Source organism: Pagrus pagrus, assembly GCF_965226575.1.
Source record: "Pagrus pagrus genome assembly, chromosome: 5".
In the NCBI taxonomy this organism is placed as follows: domain Eukaryota; kingdom Metazoa; phylum Chordata; class Actinopteri; order Spariformes; family Sparidae; genus Pagrus; species Pagrus pagrus.
Window position 1 is genome coordinate 334,202 of NC_140189.1, and position 14,252 is coordinate 348,453.

At 40.3% G+C, this 14,252-nt stretch overlaps 1 protein-coding gene and 1 long non-coding RNA gene across 2 annotated transcripts; one reads left to right on the forward strand and one right to left on the reverse strand.

Annotated features, from left to right (window-relative positions):
* Window positions 1-2,058: 2,058 nt before the first annotated feature.
* LOC311256988 lies at window positions 2,059-5,206 on the reverse strand. The gene is made up of 2 exons (XR_014622549.1): window positions 5,133-5,206; window positions 2,059-4,440 (listed from the first exon to the last, which is right to left on the reverse strand). It is a non-coding gene; the product is annotated as an uncharacterized lncRNA (long non-coding RNA).
* LOC311256986 (uncharacterized protein) lies at window positions 4,434-11,997 on the forward strand. Its single transcript, XM_084352407.1, has 3 exons — window positions 4,434-5,776; window positions 7,536-7,656; window positions 10,794-11,997. Exon 3 carries the CDS (start codon window positions 11,024-11,026, stop codon window positions 11,411-11,413), a length of 390 nt encoding a protein of 129 aa, XP_084208533.1. The 5' UTR covers window positions 4,434-5,776; window positions 7,536-7,656; window positions 10,794-11,023; the 3' UTR covers window positions 11,414-11,997.
* The last annotated feature ends 2,255 nt before the right edge of the window (window positions 11,998-14,252 follow it).

Sequence of the window (14,252 nt, forward strand, 5' to 3'; positions counted from 1 at the left end):
TTCTCACCTTCTGCGTGTCCTTTAGATGCTTTTTTGCAAACTTCCAATCAGGCTTTCATGTGTCTTTCACTGATGAGAGACTTTTGTCTGGCCACTCTGCCCCATAAAGCCCAGATCGGTGGAGTGTTGCAGTGATGGTTGTCCTCTGAAAGTTCCTCCTATCTCCACACAGGATCTCTGGACCGCAGCCCGTTCACCTCTCTTACCAAGGTCCTTCTCCCCCATTTGCTTAGTTTGGCCAGGTGGCCAGCTTTTGGAAGAGACTTCCATTTAAGAATTATGGAGGCCACTGTACTCTTGGGACGTTCAATGCAGCAGAATTTTTTTTGTAGCCTTCCCCAGATCTGTGCCTCGACACAATCCTGTCTCTGACCTCTGCAGGTAGTTCCGTCAACCTCATGGCTTGGTTTTTGCTCTGATTTGTAGTCAGCTGCTAGACCTTATATAGACAGGTGTGTGCCTTTCCAAATCATGTCCAATCAATTAAAATTACCACAGGTGGACTCCAGTTAAGGTGGAGAAACATCTCAAAGATGATCAAGAGAAATGGAAAGCACCTGAGCTAAATTTCAAGTGTCATAGCAAAGGGTCTGAATACTTTTGTCAATGTAATAGTTCAGTTTTTACTTTTTGATAAATTTGCAAAAATCTCTAAAATTCTGTTTCTGCTTTGTCCTTAGGGTGTATTGAGTGTAGATAGATGAGGGGGAAAAAAATATTTTAACAATTTTAGCATCAATCCTCGATCCTCGCTCCTTGATCCTCAAATAAGATAATTGGGATGGCCTGCAAGATGGTGGACATGAACGACTTCTGGTTCAAGCAAGGAGTGAGGAAACGACAAATAAGAGAAATGAGAAGTACCCATAATTTACATATGCACCAATGCTATAACTAGCAAACATTAATGCATTTGAAGCGGACATCAACCCAGTCATCATCAAAAACAATGTACTCAAACTCAGAAAATAGATACATAAACATGTTAGTTTTTCTCAATTGCTAAAACACAATTTCTGAAACCTTGCTCCATTTTCTGAAAACATTAAACACAAAACCTCAGCTTCAAGCACTATTTACAAAACCTCTGACTCCTCGTGCAAAATGAAACTTTCGCCTCAAAACAGATTTACCTGTGCTCAAAACCAAACACTGCTCTCAAATCATAAACAAAGCAATCAAAATGATATACACTATCCAGCAGTCAGTAAACAATACACCAAAAAATAGAAAACACGATGTTCAAAACATTCAGTTCTCAGGGAGAAGTACATTTTTAATCTCAAAACAAATTTCATATTTTTCCGTCATTGTCTTTTGATGAATGAAAACATGTTCTATCATAGTAGCTCAAAATTGATCAGAAATTATACTCTGCTTTGCTCTTTGCAATTTTTTTGGTCTTCCTCCTCCTTGTACCCCTATTTTTACAGTACTCTACCCTGCATCTCACAAACTTGTCCTTTGTTTCTGTGATACTGTAATTCTTGTTCTTTGTTGATATGAACCTGCAACCAGTCAAAATCTATTGAGCAGTCAGTATTGTAAACAAATGGAATGGACTTTCTCCGTCCCACCTTCAACAACCTGTTTGCTCTCTGAACTGGCTTATATTGGTTGTGTCACATGATTTGAAACAAGTGAAATCAATTTTGAGTGGTTGTGTTTACAGTTTTTCTCGATTGTTTACACACATTTTCTGAAAGCATGCCTCATACTGTCAGAACTCTACACACAAATCAAAAAACACACACACAATGGGCAAAACCCCTCACTTCTCCTGCAAAATGAAACTTTACATTCAAAACAATGTTATTTCTTCTCAAAATGATATTTTGTTTTCAAATGACACACACAAACCATCATATGAATAGACATTTATAAGAACCAGTTGAACTCTGATGTGCTCAATGTAAAACACTAAGATGAATGGAAAACAGTTCTTCTCCATTCATCATTCACCTTTTTTGTTCAGTGTTACACTTACTACAGACAGTGCATACATAAGTGTGTTGTAAAATATTTTAGAATATTGTTTTTATACTCAAAACACACAAATACACAGTAACAAATATATTTTATTTTTCCCACAAAAACAATGTACACGGTGTACATCCCAACCAACACAAAGTTGCACATACAGTGGTCGACATACAAAACAACAGAAGCATTTGCAGTTACAGTAAAAAAAACAAAAAAAACTATGCTGCATCCTCTATTCTGTTTCAGTTGGGCCACAGCACCTCATCCACATTGCATCATCATGTTGCCCTTTTATGCTAAAGCTCTGATTGCTAATTGTAAAACTGTGTGACAGGTGTTTGCCCATGTGATGAGTCAGTGTGCATAGTGGGGCAATTAACTTTAGAATTTTGAATAACAGTGTGTTCCTTGTAAAAACAAGAGATTTTCTCCATGGAAATTGTGCCAAATGCAGAGAATTGTGCGTAGTGTTCTGAAAAAAGTGTGTTTTAGAACTGCAATTTGAGTGTAAAGCAGGAATTGTGCTTGTAGTTTAGCAGAATTGGTTCAGGGGGTTGGTGCACAAGTTTCATGTTGAGGTTATTGTGTCTCAAGTACCAGTAATTGTGTGTAAACAATTGAGAAAAACTGTAATCAATGACATGTGTTCTCTATTTGTATTTGATTGTTGCCACTTGTGTTTACCAGTATGGATGACATGTGCATTAGAGTGCAGAATGTGTTTTGAGAATGAGAATGTGTTTAGAGTTCTGCTGAAAAGTCTAAGTGAGATCTGCAAATTGGGTTTTACCATGTGAAATGGTTTAAGGTATTGACAACAGACTGCACAATTAGCTAAATGAGTTCAGGCAACTGCGAACTTTGTTCAGCCCAATGGGTTTTAGTGTTTTAGCAATTGAGAAAAACTGTAAATGAAGATTTCACAATCAGAATATCACTGAATACAGAGGTAGATAATGAATACATATGTAAACACATTCTGCCAGTTGAAATGGTTCCTGTGCCTCCAAGCAGACACAGTACACAGTATAAATACACATACACAGTATATAGTATTAAGACACAGTACACAGTATAAATACACAGTACACAGTATGAATACACAGTATAAATACACAGTACAAAGTATGAATACACAGTACACAGTATAAATACACAGTACACAGAATAAATACACCATACACAGTATAAATGCACAGTACACAGAATAAATACACCGTACACAGTATAAATACACAGTACACAGTATAACAACAGACTGCAGCTTGTTCTTCACGCACAGCTGTTTATTTAACAGGTAACAGATCACAGGTGCAGTTTGAACTTTAAGGTTGTGGGTTCACAAAAAGAAAAAATCCAGAAGAAATTTAAATTGTTTAACATAGGCTTTGTTTGCACAAAAATGAATAATCAGGATATCAGCAGGAGCATCACATCCCGACATGTCCAGTGAGATAAAACTGTGAGAATGAATCAGGAACTGAACTCGCACAAACCACAAAACCAGACAGCAAAGCAGATGCAGATCCAGCTGTTAGAGTTTCTCCAGAGATCAGCCTTTGAAAAAATTAATTGATCATACAGCAAAACTGTTTGCCGTCCGCTTCAAAGATATTAAATAGATATATAGGACAGGATTGGTTATAATGTAGGACACAGACAGCAGCTGAAATAATGCAGAGTACTAACTCATGGATTAAAGCAAAAAAAATCTTTTGACTGAAATGTTTTTTCGAGCTGTAGCCAAGTCATATTCCCAATTTGTAATTTGTGAAACATGTTACAGGGCATTTTACTTGACATGTGCTAAAAAAATAAGATAAGATTTACAGCCTCACCCCACACCATGTTCTCTAATGCAGACATCAAGTTTAAATATTTGACCAACAGTGTTATACAGGAGGATGATCTGAACAGCTGTTCTATTCACACTTAAGATGTTTTTTGTCTTTTCAATGTAATTTTCAATCTATGAAATCAATCTGTGCCTTTTTTTTGCCAAGCTTCTCTCAAGTTTTACTCTTTCAAATAAGCAACCATCTACAGAACTTTTCAGTACGCTATTTTTCTACTTCTTCTTCTCATCATCATTATCATTAATTATTATTAATAATAATATTGTTTAAAGTGAGCCTCTTATCGTTTAACAGAAAAATACATCATACAAACAGCAACTTTTGCAGCCTTGTCAGTCTGATGGCGAGTTATCACCTTTCTGTCATCACTAACATACTGTTAATAATCAAAGAAGCTCTGAGGCTTTGTTCTATATGTTATAATACAAGATTTAAGCATTGAGCTGCAATCAGGCAACATTCATGATTTTGTACAGTCAAACTAACCAAAAACTTCTTATTGATCATCATTATAAAGTTGCAGGGCATTTCTGTAACCATGGTAACTCACGGTGCCAGACGGGAGGGAGAGACGCTGAATGAAGTCGTTTACACAGATACACTGCAGAAAAAGTCCAGACCATAGTTGTTATTTCACACATGTAGCACACAACAGAAGACTCTCCGTGTCAGACGAGTTCTCACATGCTGACTAAACTCAATTGATAACGTAGCAGCGCGACGAGTCCTTGCTAGCTAAGCAGCTGAACTTTAGCGCCGCTCCGTGTTGAGATCCCTGTGTGGGTCACTACACTGTCATTGGTCAGGCGCGCACACGCTGTTAACGATACATTGGCTGTAGAGTGTGACAATCTGTCAATAAAAAACAGCCAACAGTTCTCCTCCGATCTACATTGATCTCACAAGTCGCCTCTGTTAAGTTTGACGGAAATCCGTCGTAGCGACGGAGAACTTTAATCCATGACTAACTGCAAAAGAAATCATCTTTATTTTAACCCATCCATGAATCATGTTCATCACAGTCTAATTTCCAAGTGTAGGTCTGAACTATATTCACTATAACTTTGTATAACATTGTGATTAATATCAGATGGGCTGCTGGTGGGTGAAATAATACATGTCATTAATGAGGAAAACATCACACTACCAGCACTAAAACGTTTGTTAACACAGCTGTGTGCAATTACGCACGCGGCACATCAGTTTACCTTAATTGGTTATTCTAATCTCTCGTCAAGTTTTAGTTCTGTGTTATTATTTAAATATATTTAGATAATGGCATTTTTGGCATACACTTATCTGACGTCTCCATAGCTGTTAAAGACGACTGACAGCTGATCCAGCTGTGATCAGCTGCATCAGAAAGGGACATCTCTTCACGTGACGCTGCAGAGGAAAGGACTCTCATTTGTCTTTAAACAGATTTCCTCGGTCCTCTCTCCTCCCGTGGTTTTCTCGCGTTTCTCCACGAATCCTCGGTGGGCGGGACTAAGACGCAAGGAAAGGACACAAGTGAGGGAAACTTCGAAACAATTAGCCCTTTTCACACAGAGACTCCGCATTATCGGCCCAGCGAAGGCTGAAATGAGAAGTACTCAGTGGCTGTGTCCAAATTCAGGGGCTGCAGCCCACGAAGTGCGCATTTGAAGGCCAATTACGTCACAACGCTGCGCGAAGGCTGTCCAAATTCAGAGGCTCCTTCAAACGCAGCCCACAAATGCAGCCTGCACTTCCCTCTTTTCGGAGGACGCACCGCTACTATCCATGGATCTATAATATAACTACTAATACATAGGGTTAGTTAATACATCCATGCTACTATCCTTCGCGGCCTGCGATATCCCAAGATCCTTTGCACGCCGCTGCTCAGTCCCGAAACAATAGAGGAAGCAAGAGAAAATGGCGACATCAAGTGGCGCAGACATGACATGACAAATGTAAGTAATGGGTTCATACTCGGTTTTTAGTCATTTGAATATCCAACGCCAGATATGTTAAACTTCAAGGGACTATAAAACTTCCAGATGTTAACTTTCAGTTAAAATACGTGACGCTGGTAATGTTATGGTAAATATAGTTGTTATTCACCAATGGGTTAATGTTTATTTTGTAATGTTGATAATTCAATTTAGATTTGACACATTTTGTCGTTATTTTTTGTACACACACAAATAAATGTACACGTTTGATAGATTTGAACCAAAACAGACTTTACAGTTTTTTTCGATTGCTAAGACGCATTGGTCGAAACTGAAGCGGCATGTTCAAAACTCTTAGTCTGCAAAACAGAAATGCATGTGGGCTAAACTGTGTCACTTTTCATTGCTTTCAGACGAAGTGCATTCAGTGAACACAGTCACCAAAATGGATGAAGTCTTTTCTCATTCACTAGTTCACACCTGCAAAACACAAAACACATAAACACACATATGTGCAAAACACATAACAGCACATTTTTCAAATGCTAACACACTTTGTTCAAAACAGTTAAAAACACACTCAAAACAGAATGATAGGGGGAAAAAACACAGGGAATTTCTGCTGCAGCCACATTGAAATCTATTGAAAATTATATCAAAATATTGACAATAAAAACAAATAAAACAAAGATGCAATTCCAAACAGCTGATGGTAGTTTTCAGCTGAAAACTGATTCAGGTGATCTGCGTTTGGCCTCATTAGAAATCATATACAAAAGGAGTGGCTTCTGATTCTTTTTCCTGTGCAAGTATAAATCAAAGAGCAGTCAGGAGAGGAAGGAGTTTAGTTTTATCTCTTATTTGTATTCTACCCCTGGAATTCTGAGATTCTGCATTATTCTGTTTATGTAATCTTTATTTTTTGTATGGTCCTGAAGTACTTATGCAAAAGCACAAATGTTCTTGAATAAATCTCTGCATTCCTGATTCAGTGTTGTTGCAATATATTACAGCAATTACGATAATTTAGAACCATTAAAGTGCAAAAGAGCCTATATAAAATACTGATTTACCTGACAAAAATCATTCAAACTTGAAATATAAGATGTATTTGATGTAATGTTCTGTGTCGTTCCGTCTGTTAAGAGTGATTCTGTGTGTTTCCAAAGTGAGACAATGTGCTAGTGTTTTGTTGAATGAGCTTCTCTTGAGACAAGTATGAAGTGTTTTGTTGGTGAGACACACTTTTGGGCATGAGATTAACTGTTGAGCTGAGCTGCAAGATGGAAATGCAGGCTGTGTTAAGAGTTTTGAACATGTCGCTTCAGTTTCGACCAATGCATCTTAGCAATCGAAAAAAACTGTAATGCATCTCTTCATTCACAATCGTGATGTAAGGGAAAGGGGCGGGTACATCTGGTGAGGCAACCAGGAAATGCTCCGAAGGCTAGACCGTCCCATTTAACAATGGTGGACGAGGCTTTCAAAGACCTGTCCAAAGGACCCGGCCCTCGTGGACCACAAAGGCTAGGTCATTGAAGGCTGCAGCCCCTGAATTTGGACACAGCTGGTGTGTTTTTTCCACTCACACGAGTCACCAGGCTTGTCCCAATGCGCGATTTGATTGGCTAAGTAGTGTCACGTGAGATGATAAAGAACGCATGCAATTGGTCAGAGGGTTTCCTGGGGCCACTAAACCAGTACGATAAAGGCTGGAAAAGCTGCACCAGTTCACTCCTTTAAAATGTCATAATTCTCAATAACGTATTGGTTACAGGTCCAGGTCCAGAAAGGACGGTGTCTGGGTCCAAACACAGACTGCATTCCACCTACTAGTGTCCTCTGCCTTATAGTAAGACAGTCAAGGTAGAGACTCAGCCAGGAAGGCTCATTCTATGGTACAAGTCAAACTTACACAACTTAATACAGGTTCTAAAAAAAGATGAACTTGGATAAAGATAAAAGAGAACTTATTCCTACATCATGGGTGATTGGGTGCTCAGCTCCCACATGTAAATTCTATTGTGGATGAAATGTTGTTTCCTCAGCTAAACAATTACTTTTTTTTTTTTTTGCACTATAACAATCTTCCCTATCTGTCCACTATCTCATCTGGTTCTTCCTTTTCTCTGTCTCTCCATCCTCCTACCTCCCTCTCTCCAAAATGACAGTGGCCTGAAAAGAGTTTGGGGTGAATCCACATTTGATAACTTTAGCCTATATCAATACACGGCTAACCAATGTGAAATTAAAAAAAAGTCAGCAAATAGTTGCTGATTTGGTATCATAATTGTGCGGTCTTGACTTCTTGTCCACCTGGTTCTTGCTCTCTGTCTCTCTCTCCTCCTCTCTCCTTCTTTGTGCTGTCAATTAAAAGGTATACTTAACAACAAGAGCATTTCTAATATAAAGAGGTAGGAAGAAGGGGGACAAACCATATAAATTTATTACATTGTTCTGATTGAAAATCGGGTTGCTGTGGGCAATGCAGTCAGGTAACATCAAAACCTCACTCTCACCTGAACCTGGCTGTTATGCAGAGAAAAAAATATTGTATATCGATCTATAGAAAAACAGACAATTCTTAAGGGTCATATATGAAATTGAAAAGTGGCTTTAGCATAGCAAACGTCTGCCTCCAAATTCATCCTGCATCTTAAACAGAAGACTGTGATAAGTTGTCCTCAACTTGAGAAACCTCACCTGTATCTCCTCCGCTGTGCTCAGTATGTGTAACAAACCTGACACAGAGCTGCCAAGTCTCACGCATTGACCGTGACAAATTGACATTTTCACACGTCACACACTAATCCTCCTATTGACCCTTTTTATTTTTTTCCGCTTTAATAAATTTCCTCACTTGGAGCTTGCTGTAATTGGGGCCCTATTCTGCCTCTGATTGGCTTACCCAGATATTAACCCTCACCAATCATCAGTCCTCATGCCAAAATCTAATCAACCCAACAAAAGGCAACGAGTACCAACCTATCAGAGGCAGAGTATGCCAGGTCTGTCACCATCTCAGGAGAAGAAACAAACTTTGTTTGACTGTAAACAGTACTGTAAACATACAGTACAGACCAAAAGTTTGGACACACCTTCTCATTCAAAGAGTTTTCTTTATTTTCATGACTATGAAAATTGTAGATTCACACTGAAGGCATCAAAACTATGAATTAACACGTGGAATTACATACCTAACAAAAAAGTGGGAAACAACTGAAAATATGTCTTATATTCTAGGTTCTTCAAAGTAGCCACCTTTTGCTTTGATTACTGCTTCGCACACTCTTGGCATTCTCTTGATGAGCTTCAAGAGGTAGTCACCTGAAATGGTCTTCCAACAGTCTTGAAGGAGTTCCCAGAGATGCTTAGCACTTGTTGGCCCTTTTGCCTTCACTCTGCGGTCCAGCTCACCCCAAACCATCTCGATTGGGTTCAGGTCCGGTGACTGTGGAGGCCAGGTCATCTGGCGCAGCACCCCATCACTCTCCTTCTTGGTCAAATAGCCCTTACACAGCCTGGAGGTGTGTTTGGGGTCATTGTCCTGTTGAAAAATAAATGATGGTCCAACTAAACGCAAACCGGATGGAATAGCATGCCGCTGCAAGATGCTGTGGTAGCCATGCTGGTTCAGTATGCCTTCAATTTTGAATAAATCCCCAACAGTGTCACCAGCAAAGCACCCCCACACCATCACACCTCCTCCTCCATGCTTCACGGTGGGAACCAGGCATGTAGAGTCCATCCGTTCACCTTTTCTGCGTCGCACAAAGACACGGTGGTTGGAACCAAAGATCTCAAATTTGGACTCATCAGACCAAAGCACAGATTTCCACTGGTCTAATGTCCATTCCTTGTGTTTTTTAGCCCAAACAAGTCTCTTCTGCTTGTTGCCTGTCCTTAGCAGTGGTTTCCTAGCAGCTATTCTACCATGAAGGCCTGATTCACACAGTCTCCTCTTAACAGTTGTTCTAGAGATGTGTCTGCTGCTAGAACTCTGTGTGGCATTGACCTGGTCTCTAATCTGAGCTGCTGTTAACCTGCGATTTCTGAGGCTGGTGACTCGGATGAACTTATCCTCCGCAGCAGAGGTGACTCTTGGTCTTCCTTTCCTGGGGCGGTCCTCATGTGAGCCAGTTTCTTTGTAGCGCTTGATGGTTTTTGCGACTGCACTTGGGGACACTTTCAAAGTTTTCCCAATTCTTCGGACTGACTGACCTTCATTTCTTAAAGTAATGATGGCCACTCGTTTTTCTTTACTTAGCTGCTTTTTTCTTGCCATAATACAGATTCTAACAGTCTATTCAGTAGGACTATCAGCTGTGTATCCACCTGACTTCTGCACAACACAACTGATCCCAACCCCATTTATAAGGCAAGAAATCCCAGTTATTAAACCTGACAGGGCACACCTGTGAAGTGAAAACCATTTCAGGTGACTACCTCTTGAAGCTCATCAAGAGAATGCAGAGTGTGTGCAAAGCAGTAATCAGAGCAAAAGGTGGCTACTTTGAAGAAACTAGAATATAAGGCGTATTTTCAGTTGTTTTACACTTTTTTGTTAAGTACATATTTCCACGTGTTAATTCATAGTTTTGATGCCTTCGGTGTGAATCTACAATGTCAATAGTCATGAAAAGAAAGGAAACTCATTGAATGAGAAGGTGTGTCCAAACTTTTGGTCTGTACTGTATACTATCACATTCTTGCTAAATACATTTTCAATCGTCCTGAAAAAAATTGAGAATATTTTGGAGTCATGGTTGATGGAGTTTGGCAAATATCAGAATTTTATCTCAAAAACTGAATTTTTGAGAACATTTTGAATTCTGCTCTCATGGGAACAACTGGAGTCAATGTAAAAGCGGCATTTTTAAACATCAGATTTTCTCTTATGAAGCAAAACACTTTAAGTTTAAAACAAATCACCAACATTTCCATGCTGTCAAGATGCAATTTATGTATTATCAGATTTTTGTTCAGGTAACAGAATTTCTGACATTCTGACCATTTTTGAAATCTGCCTTGACAGCAGCTGCCCGGACAGTGACTCCCTGAGTCGACAAATGAAGCTACACAGCAGGTCTCACTTCCAGCCAATTAGCTCAGCAAGTTAGGAGCTGGTGGACTTCCGGTGGAGAGAGGAATGGAGTAGACGCATACCTCGCGCTCTCCTGCACTGACCTGAAAGACTACTACTTTTTAAAACCCAAATTCCATCTGATTCTTTAGCTACAGCGAGTAATATCCTTCACAAGCGTCATGGCTACTGGAACCAGGCTGGCCAAGGAAAAAGACGACTCGTCTGCCGCGGCTAGCCAGATCAGCATGCCTGCTCTAATCACCCTGCTGGAGGAGCACCGTCAGTCCATATCGGCAGCGCTGTCTGCTGAACTCAGGTCGGCTTTCTCCTCTCTCGAGGCTAAACTGGACACAGTACAGGCCACAGTGACTGACTTCGGCGAACGCATTGCGTGTTTGGAGACCAATGCTAATTTGACCGAAGGACGCGTCCAGGCTCTTGAACTATCATGCTCCTCTCTAGCAGAAGCTTGTGCTAAGCTCAAAACCAAGAACATCGATCTAGAGGGACGAAGCCTACGTAACAACGTCAGGATCATCGGCCTGCCGGAGTCCATAGAAGGTCCATGACCCACAACTTTTTTCTCTGAAGTCCTGATGGAGTTATTCGGGGACCAAGTGCTCCCAACCCCGCCAGAGTTAGACTGGGCCCATCGCTCTCCAGCTGCTAAGCCGCGACAGGGAGATAAGCCCAGGCCGGTGATAATACACTTTCTCCGGTACCAGACCAAAGAGCTGATAGTCCGGGAGGCCCGCAAACGGAGGAATGACCTGAAGAACTGTGACTCACCGGTCCGCATCTATGAGGACTACTGCTCCGATGTCTTAGAGCAACGCGCGGCCTACCGCGATGTCATGGCTAAGCTGTACAACCTGGGCCTCCGGCCAGCTCTGCTTTATCCAGCAAAGCTCCAAATCACCAAGAAAGATGGCAATAAGAAACGTTTTTCCTCAGTCGAAGAAGCCACTGCCTGTGTGAGGTCCATGTCCGCCCCATGATGTCGCTTTATTGTCAGGCTAGCCTACCAGCGGCTAATGCTAGCACCTTTCTCGGTGCGGACTTCGGGTTGACTTGCCCAACCGGTAAGAGTGTCTCGACACGACGATATTTAGCATACAATGACTGTGAACTCCTACTAGTGTCGTATGATGCTTCGTTAACACTGGGACTCTTTTTTAAATTTACATCTATATATATATATATATATATATATATATATATATATATATATATATAGTTTTTGTAAAATTCCATCTGGGCACGTTGAACCAATGTTGTGTTTGGAGTCTACCCCTGTTCGTTTTGGTTAACTATACCTTGCGGCCGGCCTGGCCCTTGACATACCTTTAATTTTCTTAGGGGTAATATGAATTAAACGTTTAAAACAAAGATGCATGTCACATCGTAATGGGATTCATGATGATTTTTCTTTTTCTAAATATTTTTTATTTTATGCTAAATGAAGAAGGAGCCCCTCTACTTTGGTTTCTATTCCTGGGAAATGCTGCCCTTAATGCTCTAAAGGGGCTGAGTTATGGGAAAACTTGCACTGGTCTTTATTTTTTTATTATTATTATTTTTTTTTAATATTCCAAAATACGAAAAATTAAAAATAAATAATAAATAATAAAATGACAGTGGTATCTCAACATTTATGCTCACATGTGAGTACTTTGGGCTTAGACCCTACAATATAGGAGGCACTTTTCTTCGTTAATGTCTGACTGCCTGGGCTACAAAGGTTATATTTTCTCCAGCGGGAGTGGTGAAGTTATGGGAATTAGTAAGTATAAAAAAACTGGAAGCTATACAGGTTTCACATGTGTTAATAGGGTTTTTTTGTTTGTTTGTTTTTTGTGTTTTTTCTCCATCTGTTCCTTTTCTTTACTTTTCCTTATGTTGTTTGCTGACACCCCCCCCCCCCAAAAAAAAACAAACAAGCAAAAAGGGCATCATCAAGGGCATCATCACTGTATATTTCAACTTAACAAAGGGTGAGTAATGCATAATACAATCACACTTCAAAACCAGGGCTGCGGGTTTGTGTCTTGGAATGTCAGGGGTGTCAATGGAACAATTAAGAGGGTCAAAGTGATTTCACATTTGAGGCAACTCCGAGGGGACATTTATTTCCTTCAGGAAACTCACCTTAAGACCTCCGAGATTTTACGCATTAAAAGACCTTGGATGAGTCATTTATTTCATTCCAAGTTCTCTGCGAGGGTGAGAGGGGCAGCCATTATTATCAGTAATAATATTACATTTGAACCAACGAAATCTATTGAAGACCCTAATGGGCGTTTTGTGGCCGTATCAGGCAGGCTGTTTGACATCCCAGTTATTTTAGTGAGCGTCTATGCTCCTGTATGGGACGACGACAAATTTATCACTAACCTTTTCGCCTCCCTTCCTGATATAGACAATCATTATCCAATTCAACCTTATTCAGGATTCTGTTCTAGATAGGTCCTCTTCTAGACCCCTCGCTTTGTCCAATTCCGCCACCACATTGAAATCTTTTATAACCCAGCTAGGCCTCAGTGATCCTTGGAGGTCTCGTAATCCATCCACCAAAGCCTTTTCATTTTTCTCTCACGTTCATCGTACATTTTCAAGAATTGACTTTTGATAATAGATAATAGACTATTGCATTGGGTCAATTCAAGTGAGTATCACAGTATAGTGATCTCAGATCATGCTCCTACATCGGTTGTCATAAATTTTCCAAATCACAGCCTTCCACATTCACAGTGGAAACTCTCATCTTTTATTGAACAATCCATGTTTTAAACAATTCTTTCAAGAGGAAATAGCCAACTTCTTCCAGACAAATGACTCCCCAGACATCGCGAGAGGCACTCTATGGGAGGCATGTAAAGCATATCTGAGGGGACAGGCGATCTCGTTTGCATCCCGGCAGAAAAAAGCAGACACGGAAAGGATGGTCTGGCTCTCGGATCAACTATTGAAAATTGACACACAATACGCCACCGCCCCCACTCCCTTTCTCTATGACCAACGTCTTAAATTCCAGGCAGAGTTTGACCTTTTGTTAACATATAAGGTTGAAACTAAATTGTTAAAAACAAGGCAACGCTATTTTGAAATAAGGAGATAAGGCCGGGAAACTTCTCGCCCATCAGGCTAGAACTGCAGCTCTCACAAGACTGATTCCCAGGATAAAACTGCCATCGGGAGCAGTGGCCACCGACCCCAAATTGGTAAATGATGCATTTCTAAATTTGTATTCTGATCTGTATATTTCAGAACACTCGCCTGAAATCTGGAAGAACCTTAATCCCCTGGAGACGCTCACATATCCCAAAGTCGATAGTATCTTGGCTAACAAATTAGGCGCACTGATCTCACTGGCGGAAGTGCAAGAGGCGGCTGGACAGCTACAAAATG

Coding starts and splice junctions, on each gene's coding strand:
- LOC311256986 (XM_084352407.1), top strand. CDS start 11,024: ATGGCTACTGGAACCAGGCTGGCCAAGGAAAAAGACGACTCGTCTGCC.